Genomic DNA, 23,184 nt, shown 5'->3' on the forward strand with positions numbered 1-23,184 from the left:
TAATTTCATTTGATGAAAAATATCTAAATATTTATGGAATATATATTCTGATTACTGGCTCTAGTTCTCCAGAGTAGTTATACCTGTTATTCCTTGGGGAAGATATTTTGTAAGATATTTTAACTTGCATGTTTTCAATAAACAACACTTTAAAAATACTTTTGGAAAAGGTAACATATATTAATATAGAAAAATTCAATAGCAGCTATTAGGTTCAAGTGTTTTCAGCTGAAGGTATTTTTTTTCTTCTAGTATGATAAAAACCATTGATGTTTCACTGCCTTATCTGTTTCTTTAAATTTGTTGTTTGGTAGGTGGAAGAGAGAGATAGCCCTAGTAGAGGAAAAAAAAGAGCATTTTGAACATTCAGCAGTAGAAGAATTCATGTTAAAAGTACAGTATAGTGTTTAGCAGGATATATCTTTGACTTACAAAAATAAAGATAATTTTTCAGGATTTATTTTTATTTTAAAATTTCAGTTTTCACAACCAGTAATTTTCTTCTGTTGCATTTTCTAAATGTACATGATATCCAGCAAATTGACATTATTTTTTATTTTTTTTCTTCTGCTCGTGACTCATGTTCTGTTATTATGTAGAGAGCAAACAAAGAACATGGAGAAGAAAGACTGAAGGACCAACTAGCTCAGGTTCTACTACAGGTAATTTAAGAGATTTTTATGTTTTTATTACTTAAATCAGAAAGCTTGGTTATTAGGTTCATAGAAGTATCTTCATTTCTCCGTGGAATTAGTTTTATTTTGCTCTGTTTTATTTTCTGTTTATCCCTTCTATGTTCATTCAGGATTTTACTTTCTTTGTGGCCAGTTCCATCTTTTTCCTGGGCCAATCTAACTGGCTTTGCCATTCCTATGCTATTTGTATCCTTCTTAAAAGAATTTTTTGCCTTATTTTCATAAAAATATTCATATATCTCCACCACATAATTATTGGCCTTACCTTGTTGGTCAAAAATTGATAACACAGTTAAAAACCTTTGTCACAAATTCAGTTGTGAAGCTTTGGTCACTTAGAGTTTCTCTAGCGAGGGACTGCAGCTTGTTTAATTGCTCTGTAGTTGTAATTGCTTCATCCTCCTGATCTCCAGACCAATTATCTTGCCCTACTAAAGAAGCTAGTAGTTCCTGACATCTATAATTCTGTGTTGACAATTTTAATACTACTGTAATTACTAGGTCTGACTATCAACAAGTTGTCAATTTTCCATTGTTTTGACAGCCTGCTTGATACTTGTCCAACATTTATTCTGTTTGGTTTTATTTTATATTTGCTTCTTTCTCATCTCTGTATTGCGTCCTGTTGGTTTCCTATCAAGTTTATATTTTTCCTGAAGTTTATATAATTCAGAGATAACTGAGATGTGACCACTGATAAATTGCTAGGACATTAGTTTTGTATCTTGGTGTAATGCAAGTCATTATAGAGTGGGCGTCTCCTATGAGATAAAGGTAGCCAACTACTAATATTACATTCTTTGTTATGAGGAATATAATTGCTAAAAAGTATTGCAATGACATGGCTAACTACATTACCAAAATGTATATCATATGGCCACTTAGAATATTCCAGTTTGTTTTCAGGAAATTGTTCTTGCTCACAATTTATATTTTATTTATTAATCTTTTAACCATTTTTTATACTATCCTTCAGCCATCATGTCCCAGTACGTTTAATGCCAGAACAGTACTAAGTTATTAAAATAAAAAGTTTTTAAATAAAGAAAAAACATTTAAAGCAGAAGTAATGGTGCTAATGATGGTCACTTGCTTTGCTTTCTGCTTCTTCTTTTTCTCCTTTTGGGTGATTGGTTTCAGAAGTGATTTGTGAGGGTGGAAGGGCTTAGTCCAAGCTAATGAGGCAGCAGCAGGAGGAGACAGTACTGAAGGCAATTTACTTAAGTACCGAATGTATACAGTCTATTTCTTTAATGTATATATGTGTATCTGCATTATAGATACCCATACAGCAGCATCTGCAGGGGTGGGGGCAAAGAGGGCAGAATGATGAAAACAATGCTGTGATGTAGGACCTAGCCTTTTGTGTGTGTCTTGTGACATTACATGCAAATACAAAAGGGAGTTTGCAGCACAACACTGCAATACCGTTTTCATCTTTTTGTCTCTCTGTGTGTGTTTTTAAAGTTAATAGTTCTTTGTTACCATAGGCTTCTACTTTTTTAGTGTTTTATAGTTTGATAATCTTGTATAGGTGAATATTTGCACATTTTATAGAGCACATTCAGAAGAGTTGCATTTCCATGGCAATCAGTTTCAGAGATATTAACTTGAATGCAGCATACTGTTTTTAATTTGAATCAGCATACTGCTGATACCGTTTTTGTTTGCTTCTAATTTTTAGCATCAGGCTCTGATGGAAGAACTGAACCGTAATAAGGAAGATTTTGAAGAAATAATTAAAGCCAAGGATAGGGAATTGAAAAAAACCAAGGTATGAATAGACCCCATGAACATATGGAAAAATGGATAGTGCAGACATTCTACAAATCCTCTTTTAAATGTCTATATGGTTTCTTAAGGAAGCTCCTGTCTTCCTTTCCACTGATAGTGTGAACTGCCTTCATTTCTCCTTGTTATGTTTAAATATGGTAGTGGGTTGAAAAAGTATTTTAACTATTTAATCATATAGGCAAATTTTATATTTTGAGTACAGGGTACTTCATCTTATGAAGCATGTTTTCCATTTCCTAGCTTCAGCAATTGCACTCCTTGTGTTTTTGTGTTCTGTCTTGGTTATAGGAAGAGAAGGAGAAAGCAAGAGCACAAAAAGAAGAGGCACTGAGCCAGATGAATGATGTATTGGAGAATGAGCTGCAGTGTACAATTTGCTCTGAACACTTTATTGAGGTAAAAATAAATATTATTGTTTTGTTTAAAGGAGAAAATTTCAGAGCAAAGTACAGGTTTGTTCTTCTTATTTTCATGAAAACTATGAGAGGAGATTAAACCTTAAAGCTTCCCTGTAGGGAAAACCAGATCTTATAGAAGATCTTATAGAAAAAGATTTTAAAAATGTAGAACAGAACCACTGGAGCATATCAAATCTATTTAGCAACAGTCAATGAAAAAAAATCAATTTAGGCAAAAATGAGAATATCAGAAATAGAGAAAGGTTTTTCTGAGATGTCTCCCTTTGCTTTGCCCCATTTTTCCAGGTTAGACACACGGATATTTGTGAGGGTGTGTTTTCAGGTGGTGGCATACAAATTGTTGAATCTCCATGTCCCCAGTGTTACCCCCTCTTGTAATCATGCTTACCTGTATAATCCTTCTAGATGAGTTCTTTTGGGCTTTTAATGACTTGGCTGAGATACCTGTTTTCTCCTCAGTATTAATTATTTTGGATTTTTCCCCCCATTTTTTCTGGTTTATAAAGAGAAGAATGTGTGGGACATAATAGCTGTCTGTCGAGGCAGAATTGTTCCAGAAAACAGGACAAGAAAAAGTGGATTTCAGTTTAAAAAAGAGTAAATTTTGGTTGAACATCAAAAAGAATCGCCTCGGGTGGTGGTAGACCTTTCTGGAAAGGTTGGGAGTGAGTCTGAATGGTTATCTGTCAGAAATATATACTAGTTCGTGTACTAGGCAACACGGTGGACTAAATGATTTCTAAGGTTCTTTCCGATGCTTACATTTTATGATTTAGAACTTAACATATTAATACAGTATATAATTTTGGGGTCTGAAGGATAAGAGAATAGCAACAGTTCAGACTTAACCTGTGTGAGGTGCATCACACAAAAAGCATATCAGTGATGAGAGCTGTCCAATGACTTCTGCCAAGGACTGGTCTCGAGGGAAAGCCCACCTCAAGTGGCATCCAATCCAAGGAAGTAAATTCAAGCTAGACATTAGAAGGTAATATCCGATAAGCCTTTGGAAGTGGTTCCAAACTAAGTGGTGAGTTCTGCTTTACTGGAGGTCTTCAAATGGAGGCTGTTGCCCTTTTGAGACCTGTCTGTTTCCCAGGCATGGAGATAGAAGATTAGCTGAGCCCAGGTGGGTTGGTTATTGGCCTTCTTGGATGCCCTATTATGTTTCTTTTATTTTTGATTATTGTTTTACCTTGTTGGTTATATATTGTTTCAATCTGTTAACCATCCAGACTCATGTTTGTGAGGGGAATGGCTATTTGTTTATTCAATTTATATAGCCACCCATCTCACTTTTATATGACTCGAAACGGCTTAAACAACTAAAACAACAAAGTAAAATGCACAATGTAAAAGCAAATAAAAATAAAAACACATAGCAGCAAGGCATAATCTAACCCAGGGCTTTTCAACCTTTTCACCCATTGTACCACTTTTAGGATATGGCAATATCCGAGTACCACCAGTCGCCTAGCAAGGTGTCAAAAACTTGATGACCCCCCCCAAAAGGAAAAAAGTGATAAAGTACAGGTAGTCCTCGACTTACAACAGTTCGCTTAGTGACTGTTCGAAGTTACAATGGCACTGAAAAAAGTGCCCCCCAAGGCACAGCTGAGCAAGACACCTGCCTGCCCACCCGGTGGCGCTCTTCCTCCTGTCTGTGGTTTTTATTGTGAGCATTTCTGTTGAGGATTGGCAGCGGGGGTGGGATGGGGGGGTGTTTGGTTTTTATTCCACCCATCTGCTGGGTGGTTGCAGCAGGTTTTGGTCATTTCACATGACCCTGGGACACTGTGACCGTCATAAATATGAATCAGTTGCCAAGCATCTGAATGTAAATCACAAGACCCTGGAGATGCTCCAACGTTCCAGCTGATCGGCGCTTCTTCTGGGCTCAGCAGAAGCACCAGGATCAGCACCAAGCTCCAGCTGGAGCCTGGCGCTGATCCTGGGGCTTCCGCTGAGCCCTGCAGGTCCAGCCATCTCTCGCTCAGGCTTGTGCGGTGCTGCCACCGGTTCAGCTCATTCCCCTCCCCCACTACCACTTTTCTAGGATGGTCACGTACCACCTGCCAGGTGCCAGTGTACCACAGGTGGTACCTGTACCACTGGTTGAAAAGCCCTGATCTAACCTATCATCACATAACCAGGAGATGGGCTTTCACCCACCCTAAGAGTCCCAGGCCCGGGCAGAAAGCCAAGTTTTCAAGGCCGTACAAAAGATCTACAAGGATACGGCTAATCTAATCTCGAGGAGGAGGACGGTCCAAAGGACAGATGTCACAGCAGAGAAGGCTCTCTTTCGGGGCCCAGCCACTTAATAGTATGCCCTTCCTGCCAGCTCTGGAAGGACAGGTAGAAACAATTAGGGAGAGATGGTTCCACACGTAACAGAAGCCATGAGGGGCTTTAGAGGTGACAATCAGCATCTTCAATTGCACCTGGAAGCACACCAGAAGCCAGTGCAGCTTGTGGAGCAGTGGTATTACATGGGCCGAATGACTGGAACTGCACACGTTGCTGCATTTTGCACTAATTGAAATTGAAGTTGAAGCATCCAAATACTCTTCAAGAGCAGCTCCTTGTAAAGTGAATTGCAACAGTCTGATCTGGAGGTTGCAAGAGCGTGAGTGGCTGTGAATAGGGTCCCCTAGTCCAGGAACAGGAACAACTAACACGCAACCCTAAGTGCAAATGTCTTCCTAGCCACGGCCGCCATCTGTTCTTTGAGCAGGAGGCGTGAGTGCAGGAGGACTCCAGATTGCCCAGTGGATCTGTCTGGGCAATGCCACCCATCCAAACTCAAAGATGGAAGATCCCTGGAACCATAAGGTCCAAAAACATAGTCCTACTTAGTCTTCCTTGGATTGAGGTAAAGCCTGTTGTGCCTGATCCAGCCCCCCCCCCCCCCACTTCTAGACTCTCCTGGAATGTAAATTAACTAAACCGGAATTGGTTTAATATTATATAATACTGTTTTTATATTTTTATATTTTTTATTTGAAGTCTTGTTTTTTCTCTCCAAATGTCTGTTAATGATACAAAATATAAATCTAATATAAATGTAGATAGTACTATGTAAGAAATGTAACAAAATCTGTTATACTGGACAGTGGAACTATGCAGAATAACCTTGGAAAGTGCTGGGTTCATATTTAACACTTTTCTTTTATACAATTAATTCTTCCCCACGATAAACTGTGATGAGCAAAAGAAGACTTTCTATAAAGTGGCACTTTACTTTCATTCTTGTTTTTATAGGCTGTCACTCTAAATTGTGCACATAGCTTCTGCTCATATTGCATTGATGAATGGATGAAACGTAAGATGGAGTGTCCAATATGTAGAGGGACAATATTATCCAAGACTCGGTCATTAGTTCTGGACAACTGTATTGACAAGATGGTGGAAAACTTGGATGATGAGACAAAGTACCGTCGTCTGTCCCTTATTCGAGAGAGAAAAGGTGAGAGGTGGGTCTTCCACTCCTAGCAATTGAATCTTTTTTGTCAGCTGCTTATTTTAGGAAGTAATTTAGAAATGTATCAATACCAAGCTAAACATACTTCTTTAACTTAATTATTTTATTCATGATTAAATCTCTATCTGCATTTCTACTATAGTTTTAGGATTGAACTGAGCTCAAATTTGAAAAGAGAACAATACAACAAATTTGCCAGGTGTTTGACAAATTGTAAAGTTGCCTAGCTTCCCAGGATGTTTGAAGCTTGGGCTTCAAAGTAAACCAGATCCTCAGGATCAGCTGATTAAAGTATCACGTTGCAAGTAAAGAAATGGTGTCTGTTGTGGAATGTAGTTTGCAGCTAAAATTTAGTGATCACTTTATATTGTTCCACTTTTTTGATATATAGTGATGAGATAAGGGTAGGCACCTTTTTGTAATAACTGATCTCTCTCCTCTTCTTAATATTCTCCTTGGAATAGTTGTGCCATTAAGTAGGATACATATGTATATGAGACTTTTTCTTACACTTGTGGAAAACCATTCTAAAATGTTCTAAGAAGTCAGTAACAATAATTACTATTGAAGTATTATGAATCAGTTCTTAAGGTAGCATAGTAATTTGCAGATTTTGTGTTCAAAATAAATTTAACACATCAGTGTAGGGCAGTGAACCCCAACCTAGTGTCTGAAGATCATTCACTGTCTGAGATTACTGAAGATGGTTCCTGATGTAGGTGCTAGAATAAATATTATATTGCTTGAAAATATTTGACAATAGTTGACTTTTATGAAAGAAAATGGTTCTAATTTTCTTGCCTTATATTTACAGCAGAGTTTTCAAACTTTGTCCTTGTGCAGTTAAAAAAAAAACTTCAAAAAATTCTTGATCAAACATTACTAGTTTAGGGCAGCAAAACTAGCACAAATGCTGTAGAACTATAAATTCTGATAGATTCATTAGGTTATAAAATGTTATCAACTATAGGTAATAAAATATTAAAATTAGAGTAAATCCATATGTATCTGCATAGAAACATGAAACCTGTGCATATCTGAATAAGTTTATTCATGAGATTAATAGACTTCTACTCTGTATGTTTATATCTGACTTGAAATCATGATAGGGCCCACCTCCTCCTCCACATTTATCTGCCTACAACCAATGGTTCTCAACGTCTGGTCCGCGGACCTCTGTGGGGCTGCCATGTCATCACAAGGGGTCTGCGAAGGCTTGAAGAAATGTTATGATTTAAATTTTAAGTCTTGGGGGTCCATGACAATAGTCCATGGCCACAAAAGGTGTTTAAAGGGGATCCCTGGTGAAGAAAAGGTTGAGAACCATTGGCCTGTGACTATGAAAGTTATCCAGTTGGTATCTCCACAACATTAAGACAGTTGATGGTGAAATAGCCTTGTGCAAGCCTTCACTAGATATTTTTGTATGTAATCTTGTGACAGAGATTTATTTGAAAAAAAATTATTTAAATTAGATAACTTTGGTATATTAAGGTATCTGTATCGGCCTAAGTCATACAAACACTGTATAAACTAATTGCCGTATTTTTGTCTGTTTAATTTCAGGAAGGCGGGTTGTTCCACCAAGCCCACCATCAGACAGTGAGAGCAGTAGTCTTGCCTCTTCTTCAGACAGTGAGAGCAGTAGTCTTACCTCAACATTAGATAGTGAGAGCAGCAGCTTTTCATCTATGCATTCCCTCAGTAGCATTTTCACAAGCAGCTCTCAAAGCGATGATTCTGAGGATGACTCTGATAGTCCCCATGTGAAATGAAAATCTGCTCTGCATGTGTGCAGCTTTTTGAAATCTCCTCAGGATAGTTTCTGTGAGGAAAAAGGGTATTTGGAACAAAGAAGATGTGGAATATTAAATTGTGGATTAAAGGAGCTTTGCAGGATCCTGTTCTTTTCTTCATTGCATACATGGGTATCTTTACTTCCAAAAGTCCAAATTTTCAGTTGTATGACTCATTTGTCACACTGGAGTCATGGAGATTATACCTTGTCTGTTCTTGCTATGAAAACTAGGGCTATGCAAACGTATCTGAAAGATGCTTCACAGCATAAAGGAATGCGTAATGAAAAACTCCTGTTTGAATCAACCAAACTGCTAACGTATTTTTCTCCAAATTCATGTTCTTTCTTTTCTACACTCAAGTGAAAAAAGCAGGAATAACTTCCAGAGCAAATGCATGAACCTGGCAAAACATAGCTGTTTATTGATTAGAAGAGTAGTGCTTCATACATGCTTTCTGTATGTTACGAAGCAGATTTTTTCAAAGGTTTTCATAGCTTGAATAAAAATTGTGGGTGAGAATGCACAAGCTTGAATATCACAAGCTTGAATTTTCTCTCAGTAACTTTAACAATGATTGTTGGTCAACTGAATTGTATACTATGATATATATGTCTAACGGTTCATAAGCAGAATAAGAATGGTAGCCTCAGTTATAACTTTAAAACATGTTGAAGATAATTGTTAAAGTTTGCAGGAACTGTACTATGTTTTTCATAAAAAGATATAAATCGGTTTCTTCAGTTTCTGTTGCCAGTATATAATAAAATTAATCCAAAACTTTATGTGAGGGGAAAGTAATTATCTTGAGATTAAAGTGAAGAAAACCACCTGGAAAAGCAGAGTGAAGAAGGTGCATTTCTGAACAAATGGAAGATCACACAATACCAGTGTTCTAGAATTTCACGGTCATAAGTGTACAACATCCATGTTACAGGCTTTGCATTCAGTCCTTCAAGCAATTGATTATGCCTTCTTTTGTTTTACTTGATATTACTTGAAGATATTGTTTCATTTATTTATTAAGGTGCAAGATATAAAAAAGAAATAATCTTTTATTTCTCTGTTTATGAATTTTTGTACAGTCAGTTCAGTTTACCTATTCTAGCTTTGACAGGAATTTTACACTTTAATAACTGGACTTTGCAAATGTAAATGTTAAGTATCATTACAAGTAATTGTAAGAAGCCTTAATAGTTATCAATACATTACTGCAGCAAAACCCATATGTGACAAGGTCCTATTCAGACTACTTAACCCAGAATTTACTGGTGGAGGTACAGTCATGTGAAAAAAGTTAAGTACACCCCCACTGAAATGTTTGTCTTTTTCAACGTATTTCAACATAGATAATTGATCTTAATTTTAACAATATTAATAAAATAAGTATACTCCTACATTTATCACCTCAAATACCTAAAATTAGTTTCAGGTGCACCAGATCTGGTGCAAATGATTAGAATATTGTCAGAGAAGATTTGGGAGGAACCTGTCTTATTCAAACCTAAGACATTTAGTTTGCTTTGCTCTTAGTTACTGAAGTGTGTGGTATACACATGCCTATATCAAAAGATATTTCTGAGGCCTTCAGAAAGAAGATAATAATTGTCTATGACTCTGGGAGGAGATTTACAAAGTTTGCCCCCCGAAATTGGGCATTAATCATTCCACTGTACAGAAGATCTACAAACAGAAGATTTCAATTTACCCAGACCAGGTTGTTCCAGCAAGTTCAGCCCAAGAGCGGAATACAAGTTGTTGAAAGAAGTTTTTAAGAACCCCAGGATTTCATCATGTGACCTAGACGTAGCTCTTTGCTACTGCTGATGTCAAAGGGCATGTCTACTATTAGAAGCTGCCTAAATTAGATCTATATGGAAGGTGTATCAGGAGGAAACCTTTGCTATTCAGAAAAAATATTGGGGCAAGACTAAAGTTTGTTCATGAACACGTAGGCAAAGACCAGGGCTTTTGAAACAATGTGCTCCGGACAGAAGAGGCAAAGATAATTATTTGGCCACAGTACCAGAAAACATGTCTAGTGAAAACCTAATGTATCACCAGAAAAACCTGATAAAACAACTGTAAACCATGATATGTGGAAATGTTAAAGTTAGGGGGTGATTTGCTGCATCAGGGTCTGGGTAGTTTATCATAGAATCCACTATGAATTCTTCGTTCCATCTGTGGGCATTTAAGGATAATGTGAGACCATCTGTTTGAAGCTTGAACCTCAACCAAAAGTGAACCTTGCAACATGACAATGAACATGTCAAGGAATAGCTGAGGGGGAAAAATAGAGGGTTCTGGAATGATCAAGTTAAAAGCTGGACCTAAATCCCATTGAGGTGCCGGAATGGTTGTGCATGCAAGAAACCCCTCGAACACTGCACAGCTCCAAAAAAATTCTACATGGAGGAATGGGAAGAAAATTCCTCTCAGTTGATTTCAGAGCTGCTAGGCAGTTATAAGAAATACTACATATTTGAGGTTGTTTCTGCAAATGGGGGTAGAACCAGGTAACTGAGCCAAAGGTGTGCTTTTTCCACAGAATGAAATTTTAATTTTTTTTGCGGAATAAATATACAGTCAAGTTTGTATAGTTTTTTTTTGTTCAAGTACATTACCTGTACTGTTTGAAGATAAAATATCAATATGTCAGCAAACAGTAGCATTTAAACGTTTGTGAAGCTTTTTGAATTTCTAATATTTCTGCATAAATAGAAACAACCTAATTAAATGAGTAAAAATATTATATTTGCTCGAAGGTGCTTTTTCAAGAGGCAACTGGACTTTCTTTGTTTTTCCTTGAAGACTTTTTGCTTCTCGCCCAAGAAGCTTCTTCAGTTCAATTATTTTTATAATGGTTTTTAGTATTAGTTCTTGGTCATCTATCATAAGAGTGTTCTGCAAACAAATTTTTTAGAAGAAAGTTCATGAATCAAACTTGAGAAGGATGTTATTTATTTCTACCATCATATTCTATCCAAGAATGGGGTCTATGCTGTTTCTGAACAACTTTACCACTAAGTATTCTATACTTTTTCTCTTTAAGTTTTTCTCTCTGATCATTATGTCCCAAAGCAGGTAAGGTAAGAATTCCTTTCTTAATGCAAATACTGAAGATAGAAAAAAATGTGCTGTACAAAGGACTTTTCCAATTTAGAATACCTCTTAATATGTCACCCAGATGTATTTTGTTACTGATACTGCATTTCCATTCAGTTCTTAGCCCCAGAAAGCAGGGGAGGATGGCTGCATGCATGTTTAAAGTAAAAAAAAAAGGTACAATGCAAATATAATAATAAATAAGCAAATGGGAAAAGACAGATGAAAACCCATGTGACAACTTCACTGAATTCTGGCTCTGCTAGATTTATGTGAACACTAATAAGACGACAAAATCATAAATGTATCTTTAAACACTTGAAAAACAGTATGACTCAAGAATAGGCTGGATAATGATATTACACTGAAAAATGGAGGATATAGTTAAAATTTGCATCTACACAGCAAGTTATGAATAAATGGTTATCCAGTGAAGGAGAATTACTTAATCCAGCTACTCTTCCTTAAGTTTTTTAGCAAGTCCTTTGAGCTAGGACTGATTCCTGGTGACAGACATGTATATGTTGTTTACTTGACAAAACGAATTGAACTGCCTTCCATGATATTTTTCTGATTTTTCAGGCTGGCCTATAGTCCTCATATTTCTTGAGGTTTCCCATTCAGTTCCAAATGATAAATCCAGCTTAGTTTTTTGAGATTACCCAGGTAATTTAACTTCCAGATAATTTAAATAAACTAGGCGCAGTAATCCAGCTTTTTGTAGAATGCATCCAGCATTGATTTTTTTCCTTAATTTTTATTGTTTTCTCCATGACCTCTATTCAAAATTAATATACTTTGTATTTCTGATTGAACTTTCCTTAATATCTTTGCTTATATAAACTATGTTATATTCTGCAAAGCTGCTTCATAGCATTTTAATTTTTTAAAAAATTATTCTTGTGGTTCAGAAAATCTTATTCCAGAGCAGTTTAGAGTTCACTTTAAAAGTAGAAGGAATAGCTTATAGTCACAAAAAGTGTACTGCGATCAAAATCAATAAAATAGAAAAGCAACAAAGGAAAAATTAAAAATCACAATGTAAAATGTCCAGATGTTTGAAAGTGTAAAATGTTTTCAAAGTAGTATAAGAACTATTTCCAAGGCTGGGGGCTACACTTAGTGTTTTGTTGGGGCAAGGATGATCATGTAAGCAGGCAGGGCTATATCACAAGGATTTTTAAAAAATGAAAATAAAATTGGGTACAATGCTAAGTAATCTTTGAATATTACATTGCTATTGTTGTGAATGTATTATATGTTTTTTCATATACTTTTTTAAATGACAGGAATCTTTCACTGATTTTTGGCAACTCAAGAAATGATTGCTAAATTTTGGTAATATAGATAAAAGGGGTTGTTGATGGCCTAGAATGTTAACTGAAAGGACTTACTATTATTGTCTTAAACACATTTGTTCTCTATTAAAAGACCACTAATGTGGAAAAACTCTGCTGTTATGTGTCTCGGCTCTAATGGTGGAAGTATTGTAGTTTAAGAAGGGCTTTTAGTGAAAATTGTTTAGAAGCAGACAAACTACAATACTTCCACCATTAGAGCCTTGATAGAAAAGCAGGTGATCTTCAAGCCGCAAGCTGTAAAGGGCTTTAAAGAGCAAAAACAGCACCTTGAACTGAATTTGGAAGCAGACTGAGAATAAGCCAATGAAGACCTAAAATTGTTAAAAGTATATGCTCTTACTGAACTATCCCATCAGCATCCTCCTGTCTTTCGCTTTACTTTGAATCAGCTGTAGCTTCCAAAGTGTCTTTGGTGTTTTCACATACAGCACACTAAGGCAATCTAATTCAAATGCTATCAGAACAGATCACTATTTTCATAGTACCTTCTGTTGCCTTGAAATTTGAGCAATCTGTATTTATGTGGAGCTGAAGACCTACTCCCCTGAATTTGGGAGAGAAAAACTTTTACTTTTGCAAAGGGGCTTTATTGACCACTCAAAAATCATCAAGTAATCCAGATAAAGCAAGAAGCATTTATTAAGGGGGATTTCAAGTCCTTNATATAGGGGGCAGAAACAAATGATACATACATACACGCACAAAGAAAACAACAGCAATTGGAGAGGGGAAGACAACTTTAGAAACGGCCCCTTTAAGAACTACACAGCCGATGCTAATGAGTGGACCAATGACCCGATCAAGGGTCAGAGCGCAGAGGCAGCCAGCCACATAAAAACGGACTCCCGGATCCAGCATTTTATACCCTGACGATGTCGGTAGTGTGACCGACGAAAGCTTGGTTTTGTAGATTAAACATTTTTGTTTATGATTTCATCCTGGTGATCACCTTTATTTATTTCACATTATATAATGTATGTGCTATTTTAGAAAGCAAGTGATCAGACATTGTTTACATGTGAGAACTAAACAGAGAAAACACTGATTCTACCTTTCCTTGCAAGGTTTGTATCTTTCTTAAAAACTTTTAAGTGAATTCAAGGACTTCCAGAATCTGCTCTCTACTGTTTAGTTGCTGAAAAGGCTAATGTTTACTTGTAAAAGAAAGAAATGGTGTTGGCATAAAGGAAAAAAATGATTTCCTGAACTTCAAAAGGAGACATGGATACCATGCTAATATCACTTTTATTAAAAAGCTAATATGCCTAAACTTCCAAATAACAATATGATGGGTACCTATAATTTCAATTTGATTGAAGATTATCCTAGCTTCTGAATGTTATGAAAGTAGATATACATAATTTTTTTTCAAGGTGATGGATGATGTATTTTTTTAAAACCCCAATGTTAGTATTTAATTCAAATTACTTGAATTATTTATCTATTACAATGTAACACTCACAGTGATTCCCATCCATACAGTGAGGGAAAAATTATTTGATCCCCTGCTGATTTTATATGTTTGCCCACTGACAAAGAAATGAGCAGTCTATAATTTTAATGGTAGGTTTATTTTAACAGTGAGAGACAGAATAATAACAAAAAATCCAGAAAAACGCATTTCAAAAAAGTTATAAATTGATTTGCATTTTAATGAGTGAAATAAGTATTTGACCCCTTCACAAAACATGACTTAGTACTTGGTGGCAAAAACCTTGTTGGCAATCACAGAGGTCAGACATTTCTTGTAGTTGGCCACCAGGTTTGTACACATCTCAGGAGGGATTTTGTCCCACTCCTCTTTGCAGATCCTCTTCAAGTCATTAAGGTTTCGAGGCTGACGTTTGGCAGCTTGAACCTTCAGCTCCCTCCACAGATTTTCTATGGGATTAAGGTCTGGAGACTGGCTAGGCCACTCCAGGACCTTAATATGCTTCTTCTTGAATCACTCCTTTGTTGCCTTGGCCATGTGTTTTGAGTCATTGCCATGCTGGAATACCTACCCACGACCCATTTTCAATGTCCTGGCTGAGGGAAGGAGATTCTCACCCAAGATTTGATGATACATGGCCCTATCCGTCGTCCCTTTGATGCGGTGAAGTCCTATCCCCTTAGCAGAAAAACACCCCCAAAGCATAATGTTTCGACCTCCATGTTTGAAGGTAGGGATGATGTTCTTGTGGTCATCATAGCAGCATTCCTCCTCCTCCAAACACGGCGAGTTGATGCCAAAGAGCTCGATTTTGGTCTCATCTGACCACAACACTTTCACCCAGTTCTCCTCTGAATCATTCAGATGTTCATTGCAAACTTCAGACGGGCCTATACATGTGCTTTCTTGAGCAGGGGGACCTTGCGGGCACTACAGGATTTCAGTCTTTCATGGCATAGGGTGTTACCAATTGTTTTCTTGGTGACTATGGTCCCAGCTGCCTTGAGATCATTGACAAGATCCTATGTAGTTCTGGGCTGATTCCTCACCGTTCTCATGATCATTGAAACTCCACGAGGTGAGATCTTGCATGGAGCCCCAGACTAAAGGAGAGTGACAGTTATTTTGTGTTTCTTCCATTTGTGAATAAATCGCACCAACTGTTGTCACCTTCTCATCAAGCTGCTTGGTGATAGTCTTGTAGTCCATTCCAGCCTTGTGTAGGTCTACAATCTTGTCCCTGACATTCTTGGACAGCTCTTTGGTCTTGGCCATAGTGGCCAGTTTGGAATCTGATTGATTGATTGCTTCTGTGGACAGGTGTCTTTTAAGCAGACAACAAGTTGAGATTAGGAGCACTCCCTTTAAGAGAGTGTGCCTAATCTCGGCTCATTACCTGTATAAAAGACACCTGAGAGCCAGAAATCTTGCTGATTGCTGGAGGATCAAATACTTATTTCATTCATTAAAATGCAAATCAATTTATAAAATTTTTGAAATGCAGTTTTCTGGATTTTTGTTGTTGTTATTCTGTCTCTCACTGTTAAAATAAACATACAATTAAAAGTATAGGCTGAATCATTTCTTTGTCAGTGGGCAAACGTACAAAATCAACAGGGGAATCAAATGATTTTTCCCCCTCACTGTATAGTTACATCTAAATCCCCAAGTTTAAAATTAATGCCTCACTCAGTTTCATAAAACGGGGAAAGCATTAGTAGCTGTTGGAAAACAGAGAAGATGCCCTAACTTGCCTCATCCGTAGGCTACAAAAATATACCGGTACCTTACGAAATAAAGCTATTAGTTCCGCTCGCACATCTGCAACTCAACTGCCTTCGGGAACTGGAATAAAGCTCGGGCTGTTCGTTGCTCAGTTCTAACCGCCCGCCAGTAGGGGCGCCACCTCCAGCCGCACCTGCACCAAACTTTCCTTTCCCTCGTCCTTTCATTGCGTCATAAATTCGCGCCTGCTAAGAAGAAGAACCCGCCCCCGAGACGAGCTGCCGGGAAACGAAAGTGAATTGTGGCGGAGTAGAATTGGAGGGGGTCGGGCTGCCGTTCCTCCTGCCAAGCCCAGCCGCACCTGTGAACAGCTCCGGGCTCTGCTCTTCCCTTCTCCTCTTTTGTTCCGGCCCGAAGCAGAGCCCCTTCCCCCTTGTGAGTGTAGCAGGCAAGGGCCCGGGGACGGAAAGCGAGCGAGCCAAGGAAGCTGGGGGCTCGCGGTGCACGGCCACCTCCTCCGGTCGCGCTTCTTGCTCTTCCAGGGCGCTTGTCGGTTCGCTCTTGACGTTCCCGCCACACGAGAGGATCCCACGCTGCTCGCTCGCCCTTCCCTGGCTGTTTCTATGCCCGTTATAAGCATGGCGATGACCTTTTCCCATCGCAGTCACCCGCATGTCGCTGGCCGTCTTCTCACGCCTCCCTTAGTTTGCCTTCATTGCTTCGCCTTTCTCTCTTCGCCTCCACTTGAGCTTTTGGGGCCTCTCCGAGGAATTAGCCTGGGATCTAAACCTATTTTCAAGAAAATGGGTTATTTTGGACTCAGCGGTGTTTGTCTTTGGGGCTCACCTGCTTTCAAGATTGCCCATTTTGAGTTTGCCTGGGTGACTTGACATTTTTTTCAACCACCTTTTGCTCCCGAAGTTTCCCATGGAGCTTCCCTATTCCATTTTTTTGCTCTCTGTGTAAAGTTTGTACATGTTTGTTTATTCTTTTTTTTAATGTCTGTGTCTTCTGTAAAGGCATTCCTTCCCTCTCTTCTGCAAAATTTTGTTAAATATTTCTGTCCCTCAGGAACCTATACCCGAATTAAAATTCTATCTTTATAATTCTGAATACCTTATACTTTAAAAAGTGACTGTCTTTCCAGTTCACACTTTTTTCTGTTTCTATTGGAAGGTTAGGCATGGCATTGAGCCCAAACAACATCAGAACAAAGTTTTGGTATTATATTCCATCATTCTAGAAAATCTAGCAATGTGTTCTAGCAAATTTTTATATGTTCCAAAGTTAATAAAACTCAGTGCTCTCTTGCTCATTTTTTCCATTATATTGTACTGGAATAAGGCCTTTTGAATGAAATGAGACTTGAATTTGTTATATAAAATTGGACTACAGAGGAATCAAACTTTGAACCATTCTCTGAATTGACCAAAGTATATTCTGTAATTGGCAGCTGTTCATCTGATTCTCACAGTAATGGAAATTGATCTGTTATGAGAACATTGATTTTCATATTTTTTCTTTTAAGAGTCTATGTAACTTCTGTGTGGATAAATATGGAATTGACCTTTGTTAATAAGAAAATACAATGCAGTTTGTTTCACCTCACTTTCATCAAGGAATATATATAATATAGGAGATAGTATACTTTTTCTAGATATCATTGTTATCAAAAGATTAACAATGTAAGAATTCTTCACTTAACTATAAGTATCCAGCTGCAACAGGCAGCTGTATATTCCATGCCAAAATGTTTTTGGATACCTCTGTTGGCATTAGTGTGTCTTCGTGTTTATGAAATCAGCATTTTTAATATTTGTATTTTTTTAATGCTTTAACTTTTTTTTAGAAACTATAGGGTGTTTTTGATACATGTTTTTAATATATAAATACCAGCTAAACTGGTTGTATGTTTATTATCTCTCTTATTTTTCTGGTTTTAAATATATGGCTCATCCCTAACCTTGTACAAATTTTGATTCAGCAGTCAATTCCATTGTATAAATGGGGCTCAACATAAAAATATTTATGATTTTAGTCTCAAATATACTGTTTTTATTTTATTTTTTTAATTAAGATACAATATGATCAGAGAAATAAACAATAAAAATAGAAAAAATAGCCTTAAGGTATATCAGTTTGAAAGCTGGATTCAGTGTTAAAATAAAACAGTATTAATTTAAATAACTGACAGCTATAACAGTATGATTCAGTTTATAAATCATAAAAAAGCAAAAACTACAGTTATAAAGTTCTATCTGGTTTGAAAAAGATTTTTTTTTAAATCAACAAACTTAGCAGAAACAAAAATGGAAAAATTCTAAATGTTATAATCTGATGTTAGAAATTTACCAAATTTTGTGCATGATATGAACTCACTTCTTAGATTATCCTAAATAGTTTCCAAACCTACCTGAATTTTACATCAAATTTAGTTAGTTTTGATATCACATGCTCTCTTAACTTAATTTACCATTTTTTTTGGAAAATTATGAAATATGCTTTCCAATAAAAATCATACTGTAATGAATTTTAAAGGGTCTTAACATATACACATTAAATTCAGTATATTTTGTAAGAAAGTAAGTTTTAATCATATTTAGTAAAAAAATGAAAATGATTATGATTTAGAAAGAAACTGAAAGTGGTGGCATTTGACTAAATAGGCTTAATATTTTAACGTTTTTACTTTTTAAAAATACTTTGGAGAAATAGTATTATATTGAAATAAATAAAATATTCTTTTAAAAATAATGTGCTAAAAGGTAACATAAAATGTTTTGGAAGGTAATTGTAGAACCTATTCAGACATGTTTTCTTTAGTTTTTTTAAAAAACAGAGTGGGTAGAGCTTTATTTTTCCTTTCCTACTCTTTTTCTTTTAAATGAATAGTATTTAAAATGCCCAGAGGCACTCCAATTTTCTATGTAAAATATTTACAAAAAGATTGGAAACTAGGATATTCTATTGTCTTAGAATTATGTATATGAATTTGTTCATGAAATATACTCTGTTTTCTTACAGTAAAAATGAAGAGAAGAACAGACCCTGAATATAGCAGCCCACAGAAAAGGCAGAAAAAAAGGATAGAAGAGTTGGGTCTGACTCTCAGTTCCACATCAGACGATGAAACCCAACTTAATATTAACCATGCTACTCAAGGTACTTACTGAAGCAATCACTACATAAATTCCTGAAGCTTTCAGTCATCTTGGGAACATTGTATGATGGAGAATGCAATTATGATAATTTTAAAACTCCCATGCTCAAACATTTATCTCTAACTTTGTTGCATTGAATTTATAGCAGGCTCTCCACTGTTCTTAGTTGAATTATTATTAATGAGAATATTATAATAAAAACACTATGAAGTATCAGGATTGTGAATCAGATGATAATGGAATATTGATGATTTTAGCCCAGCCCAGCAAGGGCTGGAAACTAATCAAGGAGAGAAGCAACCTAGAACTAAGGAGAAACTTCCTGACAGTTAGAACAATTAACCAGTGGAACAACCTGCCTCCAGAAGCGGTGAATGCTCCAACACTGGAAGTTTTTAAGAAGAGACTGGACAGCCATTTGTCCAAAATGGTATAGGGTTTTCTGCCTGAGCAGGGGGTTGGACTAGATGACCTCCAAGGTCACTTCTAACTTTACTACTACTACTACTACTACTACTACTACTACTACTACTACTACTATTATTATTATTATTATTATTATTATTATTATTATTATTATTAAGGTCTTGGTGTATGTAGTTTGAGTAGTCAAAGAACATTCAGCATCCAGTCACACTAACTGTACAAAGAAGAGAAAGAAGCCTGTCAGGTTCCAAAAATCAAGACATGTTGAGGTTCTTCTAAGCAGTTCCTTTATTGTTCCTTGCCTGTATACAGAAATCTTGCCAAACTAAAGTAAACTACTTGAACCATTAAACATACATTCTGAGAATTCCTAGGGAAGAGCTGTGTTAACTCTTTTTCTCCCACACAAACTATTTATATTTCGCTGTCTTTTTTGCTCCTCTGGAATCAGCTCCCTTCAAACTAGAATAGTTTGTTTCTAGCTTGTGCAGTCTAACGATATTGACAAATGTATGGAAAAATGAGGCCAGCTGCGTATTCTTTGGATCCTTGTGCAATTTAAATTTAGTAGTCAGTTAAGAGTGTCTGTATAGACTGTAATCTATACGAATAGATTGGAAACTAGATGATAAATATATAAGTGAGAGGTAGTATTATCCTATTGGCTTTGAAAGAGATGGAGACAAATCCTATGACTTTGAAAAACTAGTTTGATATCTGATTTGTAATTTTAAGCCAGACTCAGAATGAATAGTTGTTTATAAATATCAAGCTGTCTGGAAAGGATTTATCTATTTATTTTCATTCCAATTTGACTTTCAAGATGGATTTGGGAATGGAAACTACTTTGGTGGATAATATTGCTGTTATTGTATCACTCTTTGCTCCAAAGAACCCCAGTGCTGTGCACAAGAGAACAATGAAAAAGAATCGATATACAACTAAAACCCTCGTGTCTGATTATTTATAACTTTCAATTGAGTGGAACAGCGCATCACAGGGCAACAATTTTGAAACGGCATACCTCAAATGGCCTAATTTATAGAATGCATCCAAAATCCAGTATCTATGACTTCTATGGGATTGAAAGTTGGCAAAATATATCGGCTTCAGTGCTGCTGCATGGCTGTGCCATTGTGGTCAGTCACAGTCATGTGCTTGTCTTATCCAACACTCCCTGCCAAATTTCTATAAGGAAAGTCAATGGGAAAGCCAGTAGGAAGTCGGAAATTGTTCCAGCTCCCATTGGTGTTTTTTCCTTTGGTCATTCTGATTCTCTTTAGATAAGGAAATACACAATAACTAACAGATCATGACTTGTCTAATCAATAATATAAAATAACTAAGTTGCAAAGACATTAAAAGTACAGACATTTAAGGCAAAGTTCATTTTTAGATGGTCAGTTGAAATGGTAGTCTTTTGTCCTACTTCTCTCTGTGTTTAGTTGCTGAAAACAGCTTGGAGTTGAGCTGTCATCAAGACAGCCTTTCTGCTCAACACACATTAACTGATCTTAATATTTCGACTAGGAGCAGGGATGTTATCTGCTCTTTGTGCATGGATTGGATGGTTTTGAGGAGACAACATTTTAAAGTATTTAAATTATTAAAAACATTTAGACTAATAGACATCAACACCTTAAGTGGGGATGCTTGGAAATGAGTAGGTTCTCTTGACATATCAATGGTTTCCCATTCTGTTTGCTATTGTATTCTATGGTACTACTCTTAGTTTTTGGGATGCCTAAAGGGTATTCATTAGTAATACCTGTGGTTGTTAAACATCTACATGAAACCACTAAGCCAGTATAATGAGAAATATGAATGGTATGTTGATTTGGGAGAAAAATCAGAGGAATAGGAGGGAATGGGAGTGTTTGTAAGTAGCTAGAATTCTGACTAGGTAAGAATGCTAATTTATGTCGCTCAGTTATTTCTGCTTAACCTGTACTAGTAATGAAAAGGTGAAACCTAATCAGGATAGCCTTGTGAACCAGAATTCTTAATTTGCTCTCATTTTACTCCTTCTCTCCTAAAATGTCAGGTCATGACTAATTACGGCTTGTTAGAGTTTCACATAATGCTAAGCCATGAATGAAACTGGCTTGGTTGGTTCAGCTACTCTGTCTAGCAGAAGGATTAAAAGTGAGCGCACTCAAACACATGTACTACCATAAAATCCATACATTGATGTGAATTTATAATCAACTAATTTTTAGTAACAGTTTATTATAATGGATTGCAGTTACACTACAGAAATTAGCTGTTATGTGATCCTCTTTTCAGAAAGAGACTGCAGCTAGAGGGTCACTTTCTCACATTCTCTCTATTCAAAAAGATCATTCCTACTGATTGTTTTCAGTCTTCATGTGTTTGGAAACAGAAAAGATGTATCCTAAGATGTACATGTTCCAGATTCCACAGCTCTGTATTAGGACGCCTAATGTGAATGGTATCAACTTCAGAATGTGACATTTTAGCTAGAAATGGAAAGCTAAAATCTCAGAGAACTGCTCTCAATATTGAGACAGTATTGAAGTAGGTAGTCCAATTTGATAAAGGTTAGCTTGTGTTCCTAGATCATGACCAATATATGTTGTTGTGGCACTGACTGCTGAAGCTTCTATTTATTCTGTTTGGTTTTCAGATTCTTCCACCACAAGCAGCAGTGAATCTGATAGTGAAAACAGCGGGAAGCGACCTACTCTTGGCACTTTCAGCAATAAATTCAGTCCAGATTCCCTTGTGGAGGGCACATCTTCCCGCTACTCTATGTACAACAGTGTGTCCCAGAAGCTCATGGTAGGTCAGAATACCTTTTGTTGTGTAGAATCTGTCAGCTTGGTCCTGAGAATACAACTAGAGTTTATCATCTTTATTTGTTAGGATATCTTTGGATCCTGATTTTCAACACTACTAAAACATCTCTTCAAATTCTTGGGATATCACAATAATGTAATAGAGTAGTTTCCTTAATCTTCTGTCATTTAGTTATACATTACTGGTCTTTCTGTTGTTTTCTTATGTCTTCAACTACCATAAATGTGTTACTGGCAGAGCATTAAGGCTAAAATAGTTTAAGCTACTATTATTCAGGACCTTGTAGTTACCCTTTTCTGTTTATTTCCAGGAACTAGCAGCTTGATATGGGCTTTTTTTTTTCACTTTCAAGCATTTTGAGGTTTAGTGCAATCTCAGTGGAATAAGCTTCTAGCTCCATTATGCTTGAAGAACAATCAGAATTTTCTATTTTGGTTCAGCAAACTGGGTGACTTCCCTTTCATATTTTTTTCTGTGCTAATTTTCAAATAATTTAAATTGACTTGTTGCTTAATTAGTTGGGTGGTTTTATAGTATTTAAATTAATTTTTGAAAACTATGTTTTTTAAGTATTGTAGATTATATTGCTTTGTGTTTTACACAGATTGTATGTCACCCTTTAAGAGGATGCCTATAACCAAAGTATGTACATTAAAAAAAGTTTTAAAAAGCAAAGCATAATTGAAGGCTTAGGAGCAAGATTATTTTGGATAGGATTTTCAGTAGCTCCTAGGAGAAAATTATGTGATTATCTTGAACATCTCTGTGCTACATACATTATTTATCAGTACATATTCAACTCTATATATTTATTAGTATTCTAGGCAGCATAAATTAGACATGAACTGAGTTTACTCATATGATTTTAATATTTGAATTAATAGAAATTGTTGTCTTTTAAAAACTAAATTTAGCACAGAACAATCTGAGTGATAGAACTATAAATCATTCCTAGTTCAGTGA

General features: G+C 36.4%; 2 protein-coding genes across 2 annotated transcripts in view; both read left to right on the plus strand.

Annotated features, from left to right (window-relative positions):
* Positions 1 to 9,113, plus strand: part of RNF8 (ring finger protein 8) — a 17,571-nt gene extending 8,458 nt beyond the window's left edge. Inside the window, exons 4-8 of the mRNA XM_015823917.1 lie at positions 600 to 662; positions 2,380 to 2,469; positions 2,778 to 2,885; positions 6,173 to 6,377; positions 7,959 to 9,113. Of these exons, the coding sequence (XP_015679403.1) occupies positions 600 to 662; positions 2,380 to 2,469; positions 2,778 to 2,885; positions 6,173 to 6,377; positions 7,959 to 8,167 (675 nt within the window). The 3' untranslated portion in view covers positions 8,168 to 9,113. The remainder of the gene's footprint in view (positions 1 to 599; positions 663 to 2,379; positions 2,470 to 2,777; positions 2,886 to 6,172; positions 6,378 to 7,958) is intronic.
* Positions 9,114 to 16,113: 7,000 nt separating this feature from the next.
* Positions 16,114 to 23,184, plus strand: part of CMTR1 (cap methyltransferase 1) — a 42,846-nt gene continuing 35,775 nt past the window's right edge. Inside the window, exons 1-3 of the mRNA XM_015823918.1 lie at positions 16,114 to 16,249; positions 18,839 to 18,976; positions 22,049 to 22,203. Of these exons, the coding sequence (XP_015679404.1) occupies positions 18,844 to 18,976; positions 22,049 to 22,203 (288 nt within the window). The 5' untranslated portion in view covers positions 16,114 to 16,249; positions 18,839 to 18,843. The remainder of the gene's footprint in view (positions 16,250 to 18,838; positions 18,977 to 22,048; positions 22,204 to 23,184) is intronic.

Source organism: Protobothrops mucrosquamatus, unplaced genomic scaffold (genome assembly GCF_001527695.2).
Source record: "Protobothrops mucrosquamatus isolate PMUCROS unplaced genomic scaffold, P.Mucros_1.0 scaffold2047, whole genome shotgun sequence".
Taxonomy (NCBI): Eukaryota; Metazoa; Chordata; class Lepidosauria; order Squamata; family Viperidae; genus Protobothrops; species Protobothrops mucrosquamatus.